Source organism: Carya illinoinensis, chromosome 8 (genome assembly GCF_018687715.1).
Source record: "Carya illinoinensis cultivar Pawnee chromosome 8, C.illinoinensisPawnee_v1, whole genome shotgun sequence".
In the NCBI taxonomy this organism is placed as follows: domain Eukaryota; kingdom Viridiplantae; phylum Streptophyta; class Magnoliopsida; order Fagales; family Juglandaceae; genus Carya; species Carya illinoinensis.
The window spans coordinates 7,572,190-7,593,394 of NC_056759.1; the positions used below are offsets into that span (position 1 = coordinate 7,572,190).

General features: G+C 38.3%; 1 protein-coding gene across 1 annotated transcript; it reads right to left on the bottom strand.

Moving 5' to 3' along the window:
* Positions 1 to 835: 835 nt before the first annotated feature.
* On the bottom strand, positions 836 to 15,991 carry LOC122274763 (GDSL esterase/lipase EXL3-like). The gene is made up of 5 exons (XM_043083786.1): positions 15,690 to 15,991; positions 8,273 to 8,403; positions 2,537 to 2,770; positions 1,529 to 1,784; positions 836 to 1,373 (listed from the first exon to the last, which is right to left on the bottom strand). Exons 1-5 carry the CDS (start codon positions 15,955 to 15,957, stop codon positions 1,183 to 1,185), a joined length of 1,080 nt encoding a protein of 359 aa, XP_042939720.1. The 5' UTR covers positions 15,958 to 15,991; the 3' UTR covers positions 836 to 1,182.
* Positions 15,992 to 21,205: the final 5,214 nt, after the last annotated feature.

Genomic DNA, 21,205 nt, shown 5'->3' on the forward strand with positions numbered 1-21,205 from the left:
CAACCCGAGTTGAGAGAGAGGTGACTATGGAGTTGTATGTAGAATCTAGGCCTGCAAGTAGATACGTCAAAAATTCTGAGTCCCGAAGGGGCTCTCCCACTAAAGCCAATGTATCGGCAGACGATTTCACTTTCTGATAATACTCAGAAATGGACATATTACCTTTTTTGAGGGTTGATAGTTCAATGCGAATTCCAACCACGCGTGTTCGGAGATGGTTAGAGAACATTCGCTTAAGAGCATTCCACACATCCTTGGAAGTTTCAATTCCCACCATGTGGGTGATAACCGATTCAGAGAGAGAGGACATTAGAGCACCTAGTATGACTTGATCCTGATTGTACCAATGAGAGTACTCATGATTTGGAGCAGTTTGAATTTTTTCATCCTCTTTGGATGTGATATGAAGAATTCGAGGGGGACATGGGATTGTGCCATCCACATATCCAATCAATTGTTGGCCTTGAAGGTACGGTAGGATTTGGGCTCGCCAAAGGAGATAATTATCCTTTGTCAGATTTATAGTGATAAGATTTTGTAGGCTAAGTGTGCTTGAGAAGGAAACTGATTGGGAAGCAATGGTGGACTTTGAGTTTGAAGAAGAAACAGCAGGGTTATGGGAAGCCATTGAAAAAAAAAAAGAAAGAAAGAATCTTTAGACGTTTGTCTTTTCATTAGCTCTTGATACCATAAACAGTTATTGATAGAGGAGATAATTCTGTAAACTCACTCAACCGAGTCTCGTGTCATCTATTGCAATATATACATATAGAATTACATTTGTCTGGTAAAGGAATATACAGCTTTAGGAAACTAGGCTTACATGGAAAGAATACAATCCGAGAATGGTCTGTTGCGTGAATCGATCACGTGGCCTTGTCTTGTGCATATTCGGTTGTAGCATTGATTTCCTTATTAGGCTGATCATCTTGATAGGCCGATCGAGGCAACGTACGTACGCAGAAGATCATAAGATCGATCATGAGTTCTTCAATTTATTCTATAAATAATAAAATATTACAAAAAGCTGCATATATGAGTACCAATGCAAAGCCAAATTATTAAAATCACCGTTGCCTGCGGTTGATGGAAGGAAATTAACGGACCAATCAGAATAGAGTACTGCATGGATCAATGCTGGAATTCAACTTGAATAAGCTCTGCAATGCATGGGTCGCCAGCTCAGAAGAAGCTACTGAAGTACTTATGGAGGAATATAGGAACAAGGGTTCTATATGCTGCTTCCGTGGGATGATAACTATCCCAAAAAATATATTTAGATGCATCTGTACAGGTGGGAGACGCTGGGTTACATAGTATAGCTACTTCTATTTTCCCTGTACCACAGCATCCTTTATTCGCAAACTCAAAACCTGCATAATTATATATTGAAATGGAGTAATCAATATATAATTAAATAAAAATGAGAAAAAATATGACAAAGAGGGCAGCATCATGCATGCGTGGACGTGATTAAGGAAACAAGAGCTAGCTAGGTCATGCACGAAAAATAATCTTTGTTAATTACCATATTTTTTAGGGTTTTCAATGAGATCGAGTAGAGGGCTGTAAACATCAAGATAGATCATCTTGCTGTTGGGTAGGTTTCTGTTAAGGGAATCCAGACTTGCTGACAGTTTCATGTTGAACAGTTTTGCTGCTTGGTTGTACTTTTCCGAACACTGTCTCAGTATTCCTCCGGCCAGAGTTCTTTGTGACGGCACACATCCAATCGGCGGTGCACTCAGTACTCCAATCCTTCGTGCCCCTTGCCCATATATTTCCTTCAAAATATTGTATAGAATTTATCAATACTATTGATCTTAACCCATTTGATATCACATTAGAAAGAATATTTATTGCTCCTATTAATTACATGCATGCCATTCATAAAAATTAGTCTGCAGGACATGAAAGTTATAATATTTAGAGTAGTTTTATAAATACTTAATAGTTTTACTTACCAAGTTATAATATTTAGAGTAGAGAACAAAATTATCTTCATGCCACTGCAAATTAGCTCCTGCCATTAGGCCACACTTATTTTTACAACCATTCTCACATTATCTCAATTAATCATTACAATTTTTTAAAATTTTCACACAAAATAAAATAAATAATTAAATTTTTTCAAACCCAAAATAAAAAAAAATATTTTAACAATATTTTATTTAACTTTTAAGTTTTATCTCAACTCATCTCATCTGTGAAAATAAATAATATTTTCTGAAATTTTTATAGGAGGCCATTCACTCCAACTTATAATAAGAGGAATCTTTTCGTAATGTTGGATTGGTTGATCATATTCAACCGGCAAGTTTTTCTCCACTTAACATAAAACAAAATGAAATTTAATTATGCCAATCAATAAGAGAATGTTTGAAAAGATATATATGAAGCCACCTAGCTTGTAATTTAAGTGTGACAAATCTATAATTTAACCCATTAAAAATTAGACAAATAACATATATATATATACGTACACGTACAGATCTAGCTAGAAGTGAAATATAAATGATCATGGAATTATTGCTACCTTAAAGAATGTGGTAGCCTTGTCGAGCATAAGGTCCGTGTAGGAAGGGACATCGTACTCCAATTCCCGTATATGAGAAAGGAAATATGTATTGGCAATGTCATCGCTTCCCGCTACCACCAGATATAGACTTTTTGACAAGATGAAATTTGTCCTCTCTTCACCAACAATTCCTTTAAGCTTTGCTTTGTATTCTTTGAACATTTCTAATTGATCGGACATTGATAGTGCTGACTGTTTTTATTGCAATCAAAAGTTAGAAAAAAAAGAATGGTGGAAGTACGTACGTATGTACGAATCAAGCATGTGCATGCACGAATATAATGTTGTGTCTCTGGCCTATCCAAAATCATACAAGACGATATTTAATTGGTTCAGCAAATTACCTACGTCTATTGGAGCCTCTTTTACTGAGTTTGTACGAAATTACAACACTCAAAAAATTTCTCTCACGTCCACTCTTACTCTCTATTTTCCCCCACACCATTTACATATCAGAACTCTCCTATTTATAGGAGAAGTTCCCATAAACAAGTTGCTAATCAATCAGCCGTAATTGATGACTAACTACCAGCTGCAGCAGCTTTAGTTGAAAATCAACATATATGTGCAAGTTTCAACATTCGGTGCTAGGACGGTGCATGTGCAGCAGCTGTGTAATCTATGCATTCACACTTAGGGTGGTTTTCAACAATTACCCCCTCCACCCAAGTGTACAATACCAGGCTGCTTACAAACTGATTCATTCTTCAAATGAATGCACCTCACTCTTTGACATGAGAGACTTCCGCTATCGAATACGCTCCAATGCACCCGAGGGTGCTCAGCAGTGTACAATATTGATTAAGTCCAAACAGTGTTTGAACTTGATTCCTGTGACGAATTTCGTCAACATATCTGTTGGATTATCTTTAGTGCCAATCTTCTGAAGTTTGATGTCCTCTTCTTCTAATATTTCACGTACAAAGTGAAATCGGACATCTATGTGTTTTGTTTGAGAGTGATATACTTGATTCTTGGTCAAATGAATTGCACTTTGATTGTCACAGTAAATAGTAACAGATTTGGGCTTTAGTGGATGATAGTCCGGCTAACCTCTTGCTGTTTAAAGCCCAAATCTGTTACTAATCCCTGTAACCAAATGGCTTCTTTTACGGCTTCTGTTACAGCCATGTATTCAGTCTTAGTGGATGATAGTGCAATTGTCGACTGCAAAGTTGATCGCCAACTAACTGGTCCTCTAGCCATAGTGAACACATATCCAATTGTCGATCAGCGTTTGTCAAGATCACTTACATAGTCTGAGTCAACATATCTAGTTACGAGACTATCTTCACTCTTCTCGAACTTCAAACCAATATCTACGGTCCCTAAAATATATCATAGAATCCACTTAGCCGCATGCCAATAAGCCTTTCCAGGATTATGCATATAGCGACTAACTAAGCTAACAGTTTGGGAGATATCAGGTCGTGTACACACCATTACATACATTAAGCTTCCAACAATACTTGCATATGGGACATTCCTGATGTAGTGCTGCTCTTTATCATCTTTAGGAGATTGCAATGCACTGAGTTTAAAATATGGGGCCATAGGAGTACTCACCGGCTTTGTCTTCGAGTCGATGTTGAAGCGTTGCAGTATTCTCTTCAGATACTGCTTCTGAGTAAGGTGAACTGTACCTTTCACCCTATCTTTGCTGATCTCTATCTCCAATATTCTTCATGCTTATACCAGATCTTTCATTTCAAACTTATGATTTAACTGAGTTTTTAAGTAATTTATCTCTCCCTTACTTTTACATGCAATTAACATATCATCTACATATAAAAGAAAATAAATGAAAGATACATTTGCAAGTTTTCTGAAATACACACAGTGATCGAATGGCAACGAGTGTATTTCAGGTTCATCATAAAGCAGTCAAACCGCTTGTACCATTGCCGAGGTGACTGCTTCAAGCCATAGAGTGACTTCTTCAGACTGCATACCAAATTTTCTTTTCCAGCTTCTTTAAAACCTTCTGGTTGACACAGATAAATCTCCTCCTCCAGATCATCATGTAAGAAAGCTGTCTTTACATCAAGCTGTGCTAACTCAAGATCATATTGTGCAACCAAAGCTAGCAATATCCGAATGGATGAATCCTTCACAACAGGAGAGAATACTTCACTGTAGTCAATTCCCTCTATTTGAACGTAGCCCTTGGCTATCAACCTAGCTTTGTATCGCACTCCATTTTTAGCAGCTTGATCATCTTTCTGATTAAAGATACACTTACAGCCAATTGTCTTCTTTCCTTTTGGAAGCGGCACAAGCTCCCAAGTCTGGTTCTGGTGAAGAGATTGCATCTCTTCATTCATCGCCTTTGTCCATTCAACTTGTTCACTGGACTGTATGGCTTCTCTGTAAGTGGTTGGGATCTCACCCCCTTTAGCTGGTAATGCATATGCCACATAGTCTGCAAAACGTGTCAGCACACGTTTCTCTCGTCTCGGTCTGTTGGAGGTACTATGACTGGACTATCAACCTTATCTTGTCCATGCTTTCCCAAATTCTTTGAAGTAATAATCTTCACATTTTACGAATCATCTGATGTTTTGCCATCATTGCTGCCTTCATTGGTATCTTTATGCTTATGTGACTTAAGCATCTCAGATTCGTTGAATGTAACATCTCTACTGATGATTACCTTTTTAGACTCTATGCACCAGAGTCTATACCCTTTTACACCAGTACTAAAGTCTAAAAATTTTGCTTTCTTGTCTTTAGGATCAAGCTTACTTTCTTTAGCATGATAGTAAGCAGGACATCTGAAAATGTGTAAAGAGTCATAATTAGTAGCATGTGTACCTCTCCACATTTCAATGGGTGTCTTCCCGTCATTGGCAGCTGCAGGTAGTCGGTTGATGAGGTGGCAAGCATATGTCACAGCTTCAGCCCAAAATTGTTTACTGAATCCAGCATCTAGTAACATACTTCGCATTTTCTCTAGTAAAGTATGATTCATTCATTCTGCCACACTGTTCTGCTGTAGTGTACCTCGTACCATGAAGTGTCTGACAATTTTCTCTCTCCGGCATACTTCCATGAAGGGGTCTGAAGTGTACTCACCTCTATTATCAGATTTGAGTCGCTTGATCTTTCTGTCAGTCTGAGTCTTAATCATTTTCTTCCAATCAAGGAAGATTTTCAGCACTTTATCTTTATTCTTCATCGTATACACCCACACACGACGAGAATAATCATCCACAAAAGTTACAAACCAATGCTTACCTCCCAAAAATGCATTTTTGGTAGGTCCTCAAACATCGGAGTGTACATAGTCAAGTATCCCCTGTGTATTCTGTAGAGCGGTTCCAACCTTGATCCGCCTCTGCTTTCCCAATACACAGTACTCACAGAAAGACAGTTTACCAGTCTTGGCACCTTTGAGTAGGCCTTACTTCACCAGTGTTTGCAAAACTTTTTCTCCTGCATATCCCATAAGCATATGCCAAAGATTAGTAGTGTCGGCATCAGTCTCATCTAGCTTCTCACAGCATGTGGAAGCTCTTCCATCAACAATATTTCCTTACAAGAAGTACAAGTTTCCTCGCCTCAAACCCTTCATTGCCACCTGAATTCCCATTAGTACTTTGAGAGTTCCGTCTTCAATGGTGATTCTAAATCCCTTTGAATCTAGAGATCCCAGTGAGATGAGATTCTTCTGTAAGTCTGGAACGTGCCGAACTTCTGTCATAGTCTTGACGCTGCCATCGTGTAGCTTTAACCGAATGATACTTGTTCCCTGAGTCTTACAGGCACTGTCATTGCCCATAAGTACTGCTCCACCTTCAATCTTTGTGAAGTCAGTAAACCAGTCCCGATTGAGACACATGTGATAGGTACATCCGAAATCCATAATCCATTCATCGGAATGACAAATGGATGATGAACTTGTCAAGGCAAAATCTAAATCACCATCTATGTCCACGACATTGGCTGTGGTGGGTTGATTCTGCTGTTCTCCCTTCAGTTTGGGACAATCCTTCTTCCAAGTGTCCTTTGTTGCGAAAAAAGGAACACTCGTCTCTGGCGAGTTTTCTTCCTACTGATGAATCACGTGATGTGGCCTGGGCTTTCGATTAAAAACCTTTATTCTTTCCGGGATACCTTGACTATGGTCTCCCTCTTGCTGTTAATGCTTTACTTGATGTATCTAATTGCACCTGCTTATCTTTTTTGCGGTACTCATTGCTAATTAAAGAACTAGATACATTGTTAAAACTAATCTTTTCTTTCCTATATAGTAAAGTAGTAATGAAATGCTCATATGTATCAGACAAGAAATTTAACAAAAGTAAAGCTTTATCTTCATCTTGGACTTAAACATTCAAGTTTAACAAATCAGCAAGAATTTAATTATAACTATTCAGATGTTCAGACATGAAAATACCTTCACGAAATTAGAATCGGAAGAGCTTCTTCTTCAAGTGCAAACGGCTCTCAATGCTCTTCTTCATGAACTTATCATCCAATTTCTGCCAATATTCCATAGCATTTGTCTCTCTCATGACAAAATACTTGTTCTTTGGTCAGGCATAACCGGATTGTACTACAAGCCTGGGTATTAAGCTTCCTCAAATCATTTTCAATCATATCATTTGGTCTTTTGTCCAACGCAATATCCAACTCTTATTGGATCAAAACATCCATGAATTCACACTACCACATGCCGAAATTGCTTGTTCCATCGAACTTCTCAACTTCAAACTTGGCATTTGACACTGTGGACTGACGCCTAGAGCTACTGCCATTTTTAGAGCTCCTATCTGTTCCAGATCTTTCCATTTGAATTTAGAAAATTTATACAAAAAATTTCAAAATTCTAACTGTACGGATGAGTCTGGAATGATTCAAATAGTTGGAGAGCACTATTTGATCGTTGAAATCGGATTCCAAATGGCTTAGATCAAGCCCAAAATGGATCTGAAAAACGAACGGTCCTGATCGCTGGCACGTGAGATACACGCGCTGCAGCAGTGTGACTGGGGCACGTGGACGACACGTGCAGATTCCTTCTAGGGCGCGTGGGGGCGCGTGTGGAGCATGGTGGCGCGTGGGAGTGTGTGGCTTAGTCGTCTTCAACCTCCAGCTACGAGTGAGGTGCGTGGACTCACTCTCTGGCTTCTTGGGGCGCGTGTGAGCTCCTCCGACCTCCGTTTTCAATTTCATTGAGGTAACAGATTCATTTTGATGCGAGGAACACCTTGAAGTTGTCAAAAGTTGATTTTGATCAACTTGATTTCTGGACAGCGCGAGCCAAAGCTCTGATACCAATTGTTGCGCCACTGGTCTGTCCAAAATCACACAAGAAGATATTTAAGTGGTTCAGCAAATTGCCTACGTCCACTGGAGCCTCTTTTACTGAGTGTGTACGAAATTACAACACTCAAAAATTTCTCTCACGTCCACTCTTACTCTCTGTTTTTCCCCACACCATTTACATATCAGAACTCTCCTATTTATAGGAGAAGTTCCCCTAAACAAGTTGCTAATCAATCAGCCGTGGTTGATGGCTAACTACCAGCTGTAGCAGCTTTAGTTGAAAATCAACATATATGTGCAAGTTTCAACATTCGGTGCTAGGAAGGTGCATGTGCAGCAGCTATGTAATCTATGCATTCACACTTAGGGTGGTTTTCAACATATAAATGAAATTATACGGACCCAGAAAGAAAAAGGAAGTACCGCTAGTTTGGCTGTCAAGGGATCATATCCTGAGCCACCTGAAGCGAAACATACTCCTGTGATCAAGTCTTGAGGTCGAAGATGTGGATCCAGGTATGCTGGCACAAGCTCTTTTATTCTCAATTCCTCCGCTGAAATTAAAGGTGAAACAATAATTAATTTGTGAACTTTATTCAAATTTATACTAGTTGTTCGTCTGATTAAAATTTATACTTCTATTGATTGAAAACTAAATCGGTATTTTCCTTTTTTGTGTTAAATTTCAACGTCATTCTGTTGGGAGTACAATAAATTTATAAATGGGCAGAACCACCCATGATAGGTAATACGGGATGTTAATTGGTTTGTGGGGTCATGGCAACAAGGAGTATGACTCAGTTGACATGCACGTCAATTCATTTAAAATTATATGTTACCTCAAAATATATAACTAGCTAGAGAGATGATTGAAAATAATATTAATACTATAATTAATGAGTTTATTAGATCATCATATATATCATAGCTAGGTTAATTTCGTTCTGCTATGTATTTTGTTCGTTGGCCAATAATACATTTCCTTGGTGCATGGTGCATGTATTCCTGTAATCATAGATAAGTTTGAAATTGGTTTTTGCAAGGACTGGTACGTTAGCTAGACTCTAGCATTACATGATGGTACTTATAAAGGCTTACGCGGTATTAAGTAAGATCCATTTGGATATTAACCTGAGTTGAGATAGATTGAGTTCTTTATGAATAGTATTAATGAGTTGAGATGGTAGAGTAAGTTATATGAGGCTCAATTAAGATGAGTTTATATGTATTTAGATGTTAAGATAAGTTTATATATATATTTATGGAAAGTTTTCAAAAGTTGTGGTTTCACATGATAAGGAAGTGTTGAGTTAAAAAAAGTTGAGAGTCTCATATATAAAGAGGTTTTGAGTTGAATGGTATTCAGGCCCAGTTTGGATACACGGTACATATGAGATGTTTTCATCTGTACCATATATTAATTTTTCCTATTCAAATATGTTATATTTCATCTCTAAATTTTAAAAGCATCCACTTAAATAAACAGTAATAAATATTGAAAACTGACAGTGAACAGTATGTAAACATTGGACAATTCGGCTACCTTATTAAATAGTGAGACGCATACCTTTTTTAAATCACAAAAATTAAAAACTATCTCATCATCTCACTATCCAAACACATATTTTTTTACAAATTATTTTATCTCATCTCATCTGAATTGTGTATCCAAATAAGACCTTAGTGATTTGTGAATTGTATATTTAAATATTAGAATGAGTCTAAAATAGAATCCAATAGGCTCATTTAAAAATCCAAATGAAACCTAGGTCTCTTCGAACTCTTGAAATAATAATAATAATAAATAAATGTCTCTTCAAACTTTAAAAAGTGTATCAACGTTGACGCCTTTAAAGGAAGATCATGACCCGGCGCAAAACTATAGAGGAAGGTTTATTATGTAAAAGCGACAAAGCTAGAAAGTGCCCTTGGAATTAATCTCCTTGCATAAGCATCAATTCTTCTAATCATCTAAAAAAAAAGAGGACTGAGTTGCATCTAACGACTGCCATGATCGGAGGAGGAATATGTTGAGGATACTTTGCCTAAATCTAAGGCTTGACATATGTGACTTAATTCAGACCTTAATTCTAGGAGATTACTTTGTATATACTTTCCATTTACTTACCTTTCATATTAATTGTATTTGATATGTACTTATTTTATACGATATGTAAATTGCTATAAATTGAAAATTACTCACCACTTCAAGAGGTGTGGTGGTTTCATCAAACCTTCTCATGGTATCAAGAGCCCTTCAGGATTAGCATCCCTTGATCCTTCCCTTCTCCTCCCTTATGGCTGCCAAGTCTACCCTTCTCCCTTTCAACACTATGATTCACATGGTAACCATCAAGCTTTCCTCTACCAACTATCTCTTATGGAAAAGCCAACTTCTTCCCCTTCTTGAAAGCCAAGAATTACTAGGCTATGTCGATGGAACTCTTGCATTTCCTCCACGGTTTAACCCAGCCACTTCACAAATGCCTAATCCCAAATACTTGGCTTGGAAAGCCACTGACAAGAGACTACTCAGTCTTCTCCTCTCCTCCCTCACTGAAGAAGCAATGGCTGAGGTCGTCGGTCTCTCCACCTCTTGAGAGATCTAGCCTTGGAAAACACCTTCAGCCACCACTCCAAAGCTTGAGAAATTCACCTCAAAGATGATCTTCAGTTGATGAAGCGTGGTACTCAGTCTCTCACAGCGTATGCCCATGCCTTCTTTGCACTCTGCGACCAACTTCATGCGATTGGCTGCCCCGTCAATGGCACCGATAAGTACATTGGTTTCTCCGCGGTCTTGGCTCTGAGAGCTTTGAACTCTTTAATTCAAAAATCTCTTGACTCTTCGGGTCCACCCACAACAGCGTTCATAGCCACAAACCGAAGCCATGATCATGCAAACCAGAGAGGAAATTCCTCACGCATGCAACGTGGATGCAGCACCGGCCATGGTCACTCTCCTTCAAATAATCGTGGCCATGGACGCACCTCCTCTGGTCATGGGAGTCACCCCCCCCCCCCTCGTGCTGCCAAATTTGCTGAACTGAAGGACACTACATCGATTGCTGCAACCAGCAGTACGCACGCCATGAGTCTTCTGCTCACCTTGCCGAGGCCTTCAACCATTCTTGCTCTGTTTCTGAAAATGAAACTCCAGATTGGTACTTGGATACTGGGGCTTCGGCCCACATGAGTATCGACCCATCTATTTTGGCTCACTCAAATACTTACAAGGGTAAAGATTGTGTAATTATAGGGAATGATGCTTCTCTACCCATAACTCATACGGGTACCCTTTCTCCAAATCCAAATCTTCATTTACTTGATATTTTGGTTGTTCCTCGTCTCACTAAAAATCTCTCGTCAATTAGTAAATTAACATCAGATTTTCCATTATCTGTTACCTTTACTAATAATCTTTTCACCATCTAGAATTGCCAAACAGGAAGGGTGGTGGCAACCGGTAAAAGAGATGGTTGCTTATATGTGCTGGAGCACGGCTATTCAGCTTTTATTTTTGTTCTTAAAAATAAATCTCTTCATACTTCATATGATTTATGGCATGCTCATCTTAGACATGTGAATCATTCAGTTATTTCATGTTTGAATAAAAATGGTTATCTTTTTCTTACTTCTTTGTTGCCTTCTCCAACCTTGTGTGGTATATGCCAACTTGCGAAAGATCATCGATTGCCTTATTCACATTGTTATAAAAGTAACCCTCTTTTGGTTTAAAAAGGTTTAATGTTATTATGATATAGTAGTCTATAGTTTTATTTTATATAGCTATTCTGCTTTTACCGAATATAAACCTTCTGTTATATATCCAAACAGAAACATGATATTCATAATAACCACAGTTTGATGATAATCAAAACCCTAGAAACAACAGTATACCAATAGATGTCCAGATTACCAATATATATGCCACGATATTGGACAGTATTATACAGATCAACAGAATGATGAATATCTTCCAATATTATCGCAAGAAAGCATCAAGAATCAAATATGAACAATAAGAACAATAAAGAAACTAAAAGCAAGGAAAGAACACACCAATATACGTGGTTCGACCCTAATGATCTACGTCCACGGCAGGAATGGGCCTCAGAGCTTTTATTGATGAACAATACTTCACAGAGAAGCCTCAGTACACATAGAGTCACAGATCCCTCACAGAAATCCCAAGAAATCACTCTGATTTCTTCTCTCTACAAAGAAAACTCACCGAAACCCTAATCCCCCTCTCTGTTCTCTCTGTTCTCTCTCTCTCTGAAACGGCCAATATGTACAGAATGAATCAACTAGGGTTTACACCGTATAACACACACACACACACACACATATATATATATATATGTTACAAGAGATACCGACACGTGTAAGTAATCCAGCGGCTCAACTCTTAAACGTTCTGAAGGAAGCACGAGCCTCTCACGTGATTTCATCAGCTCAGTTTTAAACACATCAATGATCCAGATTTGGCCATTTGTACATCATCCTTTAATCAAATGCTTCAAGAGAGCACATTAGAAGATTAAATAAAACATAACAGATAAATGTATTGACATACATATTACACACATAATGAACATCGATCGTCTAATGTGGATTTAATTCATGTGACATATGGGGCCCTTCCCCCGTCAAATCCACCTTAGGTTTTGCCTACTATGTTCTCTTTATTGATGATTTTTCCCGCTTCACTTGGTTATATCCCTTGAATTTAAAATTTGACTTTTATGATATTTTTCGCCAATTTCAAACATTTGTGGAAAATCAACATTCTGCTTGTATAAAAATTTTTCAAAGCGATGGTGGCGCCGAATTCACTAGTCATTGTTTCAAAGATCACCTTCTCACTTCTGATATCCATCATCAACTCTCTTGCCCATACACACTTGCTTAAAATGGTCGCACTGAAAGGAAACATCATCACGTTACCGAGACAAGTTTGGCCTTTCTTTTTTACTCTCACCTTTCTCCTCGCTTCTGGGTTGATGCCTTCAGCATTGCAGCTTACATCATCAACCGGTTGCCCACACCACTTCTTGGAGTTAAGTCACCCTTTGAGCTTCTCTATGGTTCGTCTCGTAATTATGAAAATTTTCATTCCTTTGGTTGTCGTGTTTATCCATGTTTGCGTGATTATATGTCTAACAAATTTTCCCCGCGTAACATTCCCTGCATTTTTCTGGGTTATAGTCCCTCATATAAAGGTTTTCGTTGTCTTGATCCCACCACCTCTAGGCTATATATCACCCGCCATGCACAGTTTGATGAAAATCATTTTCCCTTTCTCGACAAATCTTAGGCTCAGCCGATATCCTCTCTCCACTTTTCCAATTTTCTGGAACCCAATATGCTCCATGTCGAAACCCCTCCCCCTTCTCCCGAGCACCATTCCCCACCCATTACTCCATCCGGATATAGCCCATGTGCTATTTGTATTGATCCAGTGGATAAGTCTTTGCAAGCTACTGACTCTCTTGCAGGTCCTTCTTTGCCACACTCAGCCCCGAGTCCACCTCCTGTTGAGTCTGACACTGACCCTCACATTATGGATTTCACTCCCACTCCAGCTTTCCCGTTGGGGTCTCATCCTATGCTCACTCGAGCTAAAGCTGGTATTTTTAAAACTTGTCCTCTAGCTAATATTGGTGTTTTGGGATCGTCTGGTCTTCTTTATGCTTTGCTTGTATCTATTGAACCTAAAGGATTCAAATTTACTGCTAAAAATCCTGCTTGGCTTGCAGCCATGGATGATGAAGTTCGTGCCTTGCAAAATAACCACACCTAGATTTTGGTCCTGCGACCCACTAACACTAACATTGTGGGTTCCAAATAGGTGTTCTGGACCAAATATCTGTCTGATGGATCCGTTGAGCGTCTCAAAGCTTGCCTTGTTGCCAAAGACTACACACAGGTACCTGGTTTTGACTATACTGACACTTTTAGCCTTGTTATCAATGCTACCACTGTTTGTGTTGTGCTTTCTCTTGCTGTCACCAACAGATGGCATCTTCACCAACTTGATGTCAATAATGCTTTTCTCAATGGTACTCTCACTGAAAATGTTTATATGGAGCAACCTCCGGGATACATTGATCCTCGCTTTCCTAATCATGTCTGTCAGTTGAAGAAAGGCCTCTATGGTCTCAAGCAAGCACCCCGTGCCTGGTTTTAGCGCTTTAGCTCATTTCTTGTTCAACTTGGATTTTCCTGCAGTCGTGCTGTCACTTCTCTCTTTATTTTCCATAAGCACTCTGATATAATCTATTTGCTTCTTTGTGTTGATGATATTGTTATTACCGGCAACAACTCATATCTTCCCAACAACTTCATTTGCAAGCTCAATTCTGAGTTTGCCACCAAAGATTTGGGCCCTCTCAGTTACTTTATTGGTCTTGAAGTTTCAACAACTACAGATGGTCCTTTCATCAGCCAACTTAAGTATGCACGGGATATTCTTACTCGAGCTCAGGTACTTGACAGCAAACCAGTCCCCACCCCATGGTTGTTGCATAGCACCTGTCTGTTGATGGTACACCTTTTTCAAATCCCACTCTCTACCGGTCTCTCGTCGATGCCCTCCAATATTTGACCATTACCCGGCCCGACATTGCTCATGTTGTCAATTTTGTTAGCCAGTTTCTACACTGGACAATCGAGGATCATTTTTTTGTTGTTAGGCGTATTCTTCGCTATGTTAAGGGCACCCTTCATTTTGGTCTTCATTTTCACTCCTCTGCTACTCCTGGTGTTTTAGTTGCTTACTCTGATGCAGATTGGGCAGGCTGCCCTGACACTCGTCGTTCTACCTTCGGCTACTCTATTTATCTTGGTGATAACTTGGTTTCTTGGAGTGCTAAGAAGTAGCCCACTGTATCTCGCTCCAGCTGTGAATCTGAGTATAGTGCTCTTGTGCACACTGTTGTTGAACTCCTTTGGCTTACGCATCTCCTTCATGATCTACAGGTTTCCATTCCACAGCAGCCTCTTCATTTATGCAACAACAAAAGTGCCATTTTTTTGAGTTCCAACCCCGTTTATCATAAGCAGGCCAAGCATGTTGAGTTAGACTACCATTTCCTTTGAGAACTTATTGTTCCTAGCAAACTTTGCACTTAGTATGTTCCCTCTCACTTACAGGTTGCCGACATCTTCACCAAAAGTATTCCTCGACCTCTTTTTGACTTTTTCATATACTACAAGCTTAACGTTTGTTCCAATCCGACATTCAGCTTGTGGGGGGGTGTTGAGGATACTTTGCCTTAATCTAAGGCTTGACATATGTGACTTAATTCAGACCTTAATTCTAGGAGATTACTTTGTATATACTTTCCATTTACTTACATTTCATATTAATTGTATTTGATATGTAATTATCTTATACGATATGTAAATTGCTATAAATGGAAAATTACTCACCACTTCAAGAGGTGTGGTGGTTTCATCAAACCTTCCCAGAATGCACCGCAAAAAAGGCCAATGCAATTCCCATAGGTTGAGAAGGAGAGACAAAGTATTGACCTATCTCCCATGCATGCACTCACATGCAAAAAAGTGATTCTCGTTCCTTTGTTGGTTATGGATAACTAACAAAGTTCCAATCAGTGTAATTTTCTCTTGATCTATCTGACATTTATATACCCCTCAGATATGGCAATGCAAACAATTATAACAGGCTACAGATACAAAACAGAGCAAAAGAGGAACTAGATCGAGTACCAGAAGCGGAGAGAGAGAGAGAGAGAGAGAGAGAGAGAGAGAGAGAGAGAGAGAGAGAGAGAGAGAGAGAGAGAGAGAGAGAGAGAGAGACCTACGTACGTACCTATCAAGTCTGAGGGAACCTTTCCATTGCCGAATCTGCCTGTTGGAACTTTTCCTTTAAAATCCTGCCCATATGGAGGGAAATTGCACTTAGCAATAGTTCTCAGGTAATTGTTGTTGCCCGGATCCACGATTGAATCACCAAACGCTATAACTGCTGGAATGGTTTCATTCGGTGGCAGCTGTATGGCAGCCTTGGAATTGCAGAAAAGAACAGAAAAAATTATCAAAGTAAACAATACAGAAGAAGAAGAAGAAGAAGAAGACATTTTAAAGAAGAGAAAGTCCAGTGTCTTCTTTGCTTGCTTGCTCTCTCAACTTGTGTTAGTTGACTTACTTCCCAGTCATGCCCAGGGAGTTCCCATAACGCATATATTTATATCTGCTGCTGGCATTCTTTTTTAGTGATTTATTGACACAAATAAGCTTGATCCAGCACTAAAATATAAAAAAAAAAAAAATGATCTGTACAAATTTTAAATAGATAATTTTTATATAATTAAGTTCTTGTAAAAAGTGAACCTCATTTTAAAAAAGTGTAAAAAAGATTATTTTTTATTAATAAGATTCATTTTTTACAAAAAAATACTTATATAAAATTTATTTATTTGGAGCTCCTATTTAACGTTACTCAAAATATAAAAACGTACGCACACACTCTCTCTCTCTCAGTCTCTTTAAACTTCGACCTACCTAATTTTCGGGTTCACAGCTTAAACAGTTTTTTTTGACGCTAACAATCACGAGCGTCATCAAAAAGTCCTAATGCGGACATGAAAAATGAAGACCGGTTTGGTAATTAATTAGTCAACACGGCATAGATGTTTTGTCTATCTAAACGGATTATTTTATTTTTTAATTTTGAAAACATTCACTTAAATAAATAGTATAAAATAATAAAAATTAACAGTAAACAATAAATAAAAAGTACAAAACTGATATGAAAAGTCTAAAGTATCAAGGATTCGGGTACTTTATAAATACATGCAGTGGAATCTACACATTTTTAAAATTTTAAAAAGTAAAAATTATCTCATCTTATCTACTATCTAGTATTTAAACACATATTTTTTTACAAACTATTTTATTTCATATTAACTCAAAAATTTTATTACTATTCAAAATATTTCATCTCATCTCATCTAAATTACGTAATCAACCAATGCATAAATCTATAATTAATTTACCACCATTTTACAACTCTGACTAAGATGAAGGGTAGTTATGTAAATTTGAAATTATTATCCATCTATATGTATCTATATTTATATTTATAGGTATGTATATACATATTGTTTGTACATGTTATAGCATTTAATTTTGTTATCAAGTCTGACACTGCAATTCATTTATTTATTTCTTTTGAAATCTAAAATAATATAAATTTTGAGTAGAGTAAATCTAAGAGTAAAGTGAGTAAATAGGTGATACAGTGGGTCGTGTTTTAGGAGTGAATGCGGAGGATGATGGTATTAGCTAGGGGAAGTCTTTGAGAGTGAAGGTGGAGGTTCCTTTACAAAAAGCTATTGCTAGAGGGAGATTTCTTAATGTGCATGGAAAGAAGTTATGGGTGTATTTCAAATAAAAACTGCTTCCAAAATTTTGTTTCATCTGTGGGTGGTTAGCTCATGGTGAGAGTGGTTGTGCAAAAGAGTAGGAATCGAAGGACAATGTTTCAATCCAACACAAGTACTTCAGTCCCTGGCTACGGGCTGATAATGATTACAGATGAAGAATTTATGTTGCTCCCATTACAGAGGAGAAAGAAGATGCTGGCTTTAATAAATGGGTTGAGGATAAGGAGTCGGCGGGAAGCACTGATTATGGTGGGACGGCGAAGGAGGTTGACCAGTGGCAGCGGAGAAACATGGAAGAAGAGTTAGGGAAAGACAAGTGTGGGATGCCAGGCAGAAATTCCAGGGCTATTAGGTTCGACAACGAACCAACGAATTTTGAGAAGGGGATAAGGGATTTTACAAATGGAGAGATTGAAGGGATTTCAGATGTGCTAGCTCAACCCCCAACTTCAAATATTCAAAATCTCTCATTTTTAAATAAGGAGATAATGGTGAGTGGCACGAGACTTGATTCTATTGGTTTGGGCCAAAATGGGTCGTGTAGAGATGAGGCCCTTTAAAGATTGAGAGGCTGGGGAGAGGCCTAGTGAGGATTTTATTCTGCCAATGGACACTTTCAAGGAGGGCCTCTTAGAAGGTTTAAAACTTATTGGAACCTTACGTGAAGTGGAAAGTTCAAAGAATAAGACTCATTTGAAGAGGAATGGCAGATAAAAGAGATGTGCTCGCAATCAAGGTACGTCAACTTCTTTGCATGGAAGTGTTCTGGGTGGTAAAAGACTTTTAGCGAATAAGGGAGAGTGTATGTCTCTTCTTGCTAGTGTGAAGAGAGGGCATGTAGCTAGTCATGAGGATGGTGAAGCAGTTTCAAGGGGATTGACAGAGACTGTTTGTCAATAACTGAAACATTGAGAAGAGCAATTATTGTAAATTTTTCTTAAGTACAATTAGTATTTTTCTTATCATTTCCATGAATAACCAACGCCAAAGTGTCTATTTTGAACTACTCTAATGTTTCAATTAGATTTTGAGTAGAGTAAACCTAAGAGTAGAGTGAGTAAAACACATGTCAGATAATACTTTATTGGGCTTACATGACTATTTATAGTAGGGGATTATTGACTATTTGAGGTGCCCTCGAGGAGATTGGTATTAATGTCTAAATGCTTATGTGATGATTTCGCCCATCTAGGTGGGTGTTAGTAGTTCAGTCTTGTCTCACTAAATGCTTATACTCGACAATCTAATTGTTAAAAATCATTTTACCATATTACATTATCGCATTAAATACACTCAGTTTTGCTTACCGTCATTGTACATGTACATTTCATCCCTCATCTCAGAAGGAATGGGATTGGCAACCCCCTAATGATTATTTGGGTAGATTTGGATAATGAGATGAGAAATTTTAATTTTAGATGAAAGCAGTAATTGATCGTCGAAATTGGACTTTAAATGGCTCAAATCAAGACCAAAATAAATCTAGAAGTTTGAAATGATTTTCAAAAATCTTAACCTTATCGATGTGTCCGGAATGATTCAAATAGTTTGAAAGTACCATTTGATCGCCAAAATTGGACTTCGAATGGCTTAGATCAAGTTAAAAAATGATTTGGAGTTTGGAATTAACTGTCCAAATCAAATGGGTGCAGTGCATAGACGTGTGCGTTCCATGAGCTGGATCTAAGGCAAGTGGGGGCACATGTATTTCACATGTCATCTACCTCAAGGGCGAGTGGAGCGCGTGGTTCAGATATTCTATGGCCCGTGCACACACGTGTCATTCATCCTTTAGGCGCGTGGGAGCGTGGCTTGCATGCTTTGGATAATGCTAGGGTGAGTGGGGGCACATCACGCCCTGGATATTCTAGGGCGTGTGGTTGCTCGTGGGAAGTGTGTGGTGCACACTCTCAATATGTCTGTGGCGAGTGAAGGGCACGTGAGATCGTGTTGTTCACGCGCTTGATATTTTATAGGCATGTGGGTGTGAGTGCATTTTACACATCCATCTAGCGTGGGGTGCACATGCTGGATATGGCTAGGGCGAATGGGGTCGCATGAGAGCGTTTCTTACACGCGCTCAATATGTCTCGGGTGAGTGACGGGAGCATGAGAGCGTGTAGTTCATGCGCTTGGTGTCCTAGTGCACGTTGAGAGCGCGTGTTATTCACGCGCCAAAGACCTTTTGGGTGAGTGTGGTACATGAATGCTTATTATCACGCACCAGATGTTGCTAGGGCGTGTGGTCTCATGCTCCGTCCTTCTAGAGGTGTGTGCTGTCTCCTCCGGCATCATTTTTCGGTGCCGTTTATTGCCACATGTTCGTCTTGATGAGAGGAACCTTCTGGTGTGGTCAAAGTTGATTTTAACAAACTTGTTTATGGGCAACATGGACCAACAAAACTCTTATACCAATATGTTGTGCCATAATGCTAAAAAAACACATAGTACACACAGAGATTGAGATAGTATTTAAATGGTTCGCCAATTTGCTTACTTCTGGAGTGAAAACAAATGATTTTACTATGTTTGTATAATAAAATTACAAACATTTAAATGTTCATTCAAAGCTTTGCTCTCACCTTACATTTTGCCCGGACCGCCCATGCCTGGTCGGGTCACCTTATGTGTGTGGATGGTTTTACACCATTACAAATGGCCACCATAGGAAAAGTAAAAGACAAACAACCATAATATTTGATAAAGGGAGGGGATACAGTAATTGCTAATCTTGACGGAGGAGTAGCTGCTGCAGCCATCTTGGACCAGCAGATTCTTTAGGACGGTAGGAGGCTGCAATTCTCCAGGAGCCTTGGATCTAGACAGCAAAATGGGTTCACACTTAGGGGGACTTTTCAACAGAGTAGGTACCCCAGCTGTTATGCACGTTTAAAATATTATGCGGATAAGATAATTCCTGAATATATGCATGAGTTGTATTAGGTTCAGTTATTTTCAACTAATTAACGAGTAATTATATATATAATTATATTCATTATGATCTTCCTCACCTCTCTCGCAAATAAAAATATCAAATACGATTATGTTGTATCCGTTAAGGAGAAAATGGAATACTGTTGATCACACATGATCACAGTATTATATATATATATATTATATATGATGACAAAAGTTAATATCAAATTACGTGAACCAATAAATAATTCATTTATCTCGCTTACTCTAAATAACATTAATGGTGGGTCAATTGAATGCAACCGTAACATCTAGATCAATATTTATAGTCACCTGAGTGAATTTCTCACGCAACTCTAAATTCTCAATAAAAAATGTTTATATGATTACGCATGCACTTGATGTGCCTATATTTCTCTCATTCTAGATTCTATAGTTCAAGTTGAAACTATTGTATATCCAATTAACTCGAATTTATAAATTATAATATAATATTTATACTAATTACAAAGCCGGCATGCAGGGAAATCTCATTTATTGCACAATATTGATTCTACCACTTGCAAGTCGATCGTGTTACTACTTATATTACTTATAGTTGTAAAAAGTACAAATATGGTTACTTTTTTATACTTTTATTGCGCATGAGCTAAAATGGCTATATAGAACAATCTTGACCAAATTATCAACACTAGAATTAATTAGTCAGCATGGTCCTTTCACTACAATTAATGGTGACTAACGTCAACTACATAAACTTAATGCAAGCTGCAAACTACCATCGACCGACCTTTTAATTAAGAGAAGTGATGGAACACCGCACCAACTGGTCATGATGAACCATGCACTCGCCAGCTTCCCCCATCTAGAAAAAGCAAAAGCAATAAATGCGACCGATATTAATATTGATATTAAATGTGACCGATTCGGACTAATTATTAATGGTTGATATCAATTAATTAATTAATGGACAGTCATTATTTGAATATAATTATTGGAAGATGATATCTCTTTTTCGTAGTTA

Bases quoted from the DNA above. Each gene is read 5' to 3' on its own strand.
- LOC122274763 (XM_043083786.1), bottom strand. From the start codon at position 15,957: ATGTCTTCTTCTTCTTCTTCTTCTTCTGTATTGTTTACTTTGATAATT. The intron at 8,404-15,689 runs GTACGTACGTAG...CTTTAATTTCAG, and splicing joins GGTTCCCTCAGACTTGATAG to CGGAGGAATTGAGAATAAAA. The intron at 1,785-2,536 runs GTAGCAATAATT...AATATTTTGAAG, and splicing joins AGGCTACCACATTCTTTAAG to GAAATATATGGGCAAGGGGC.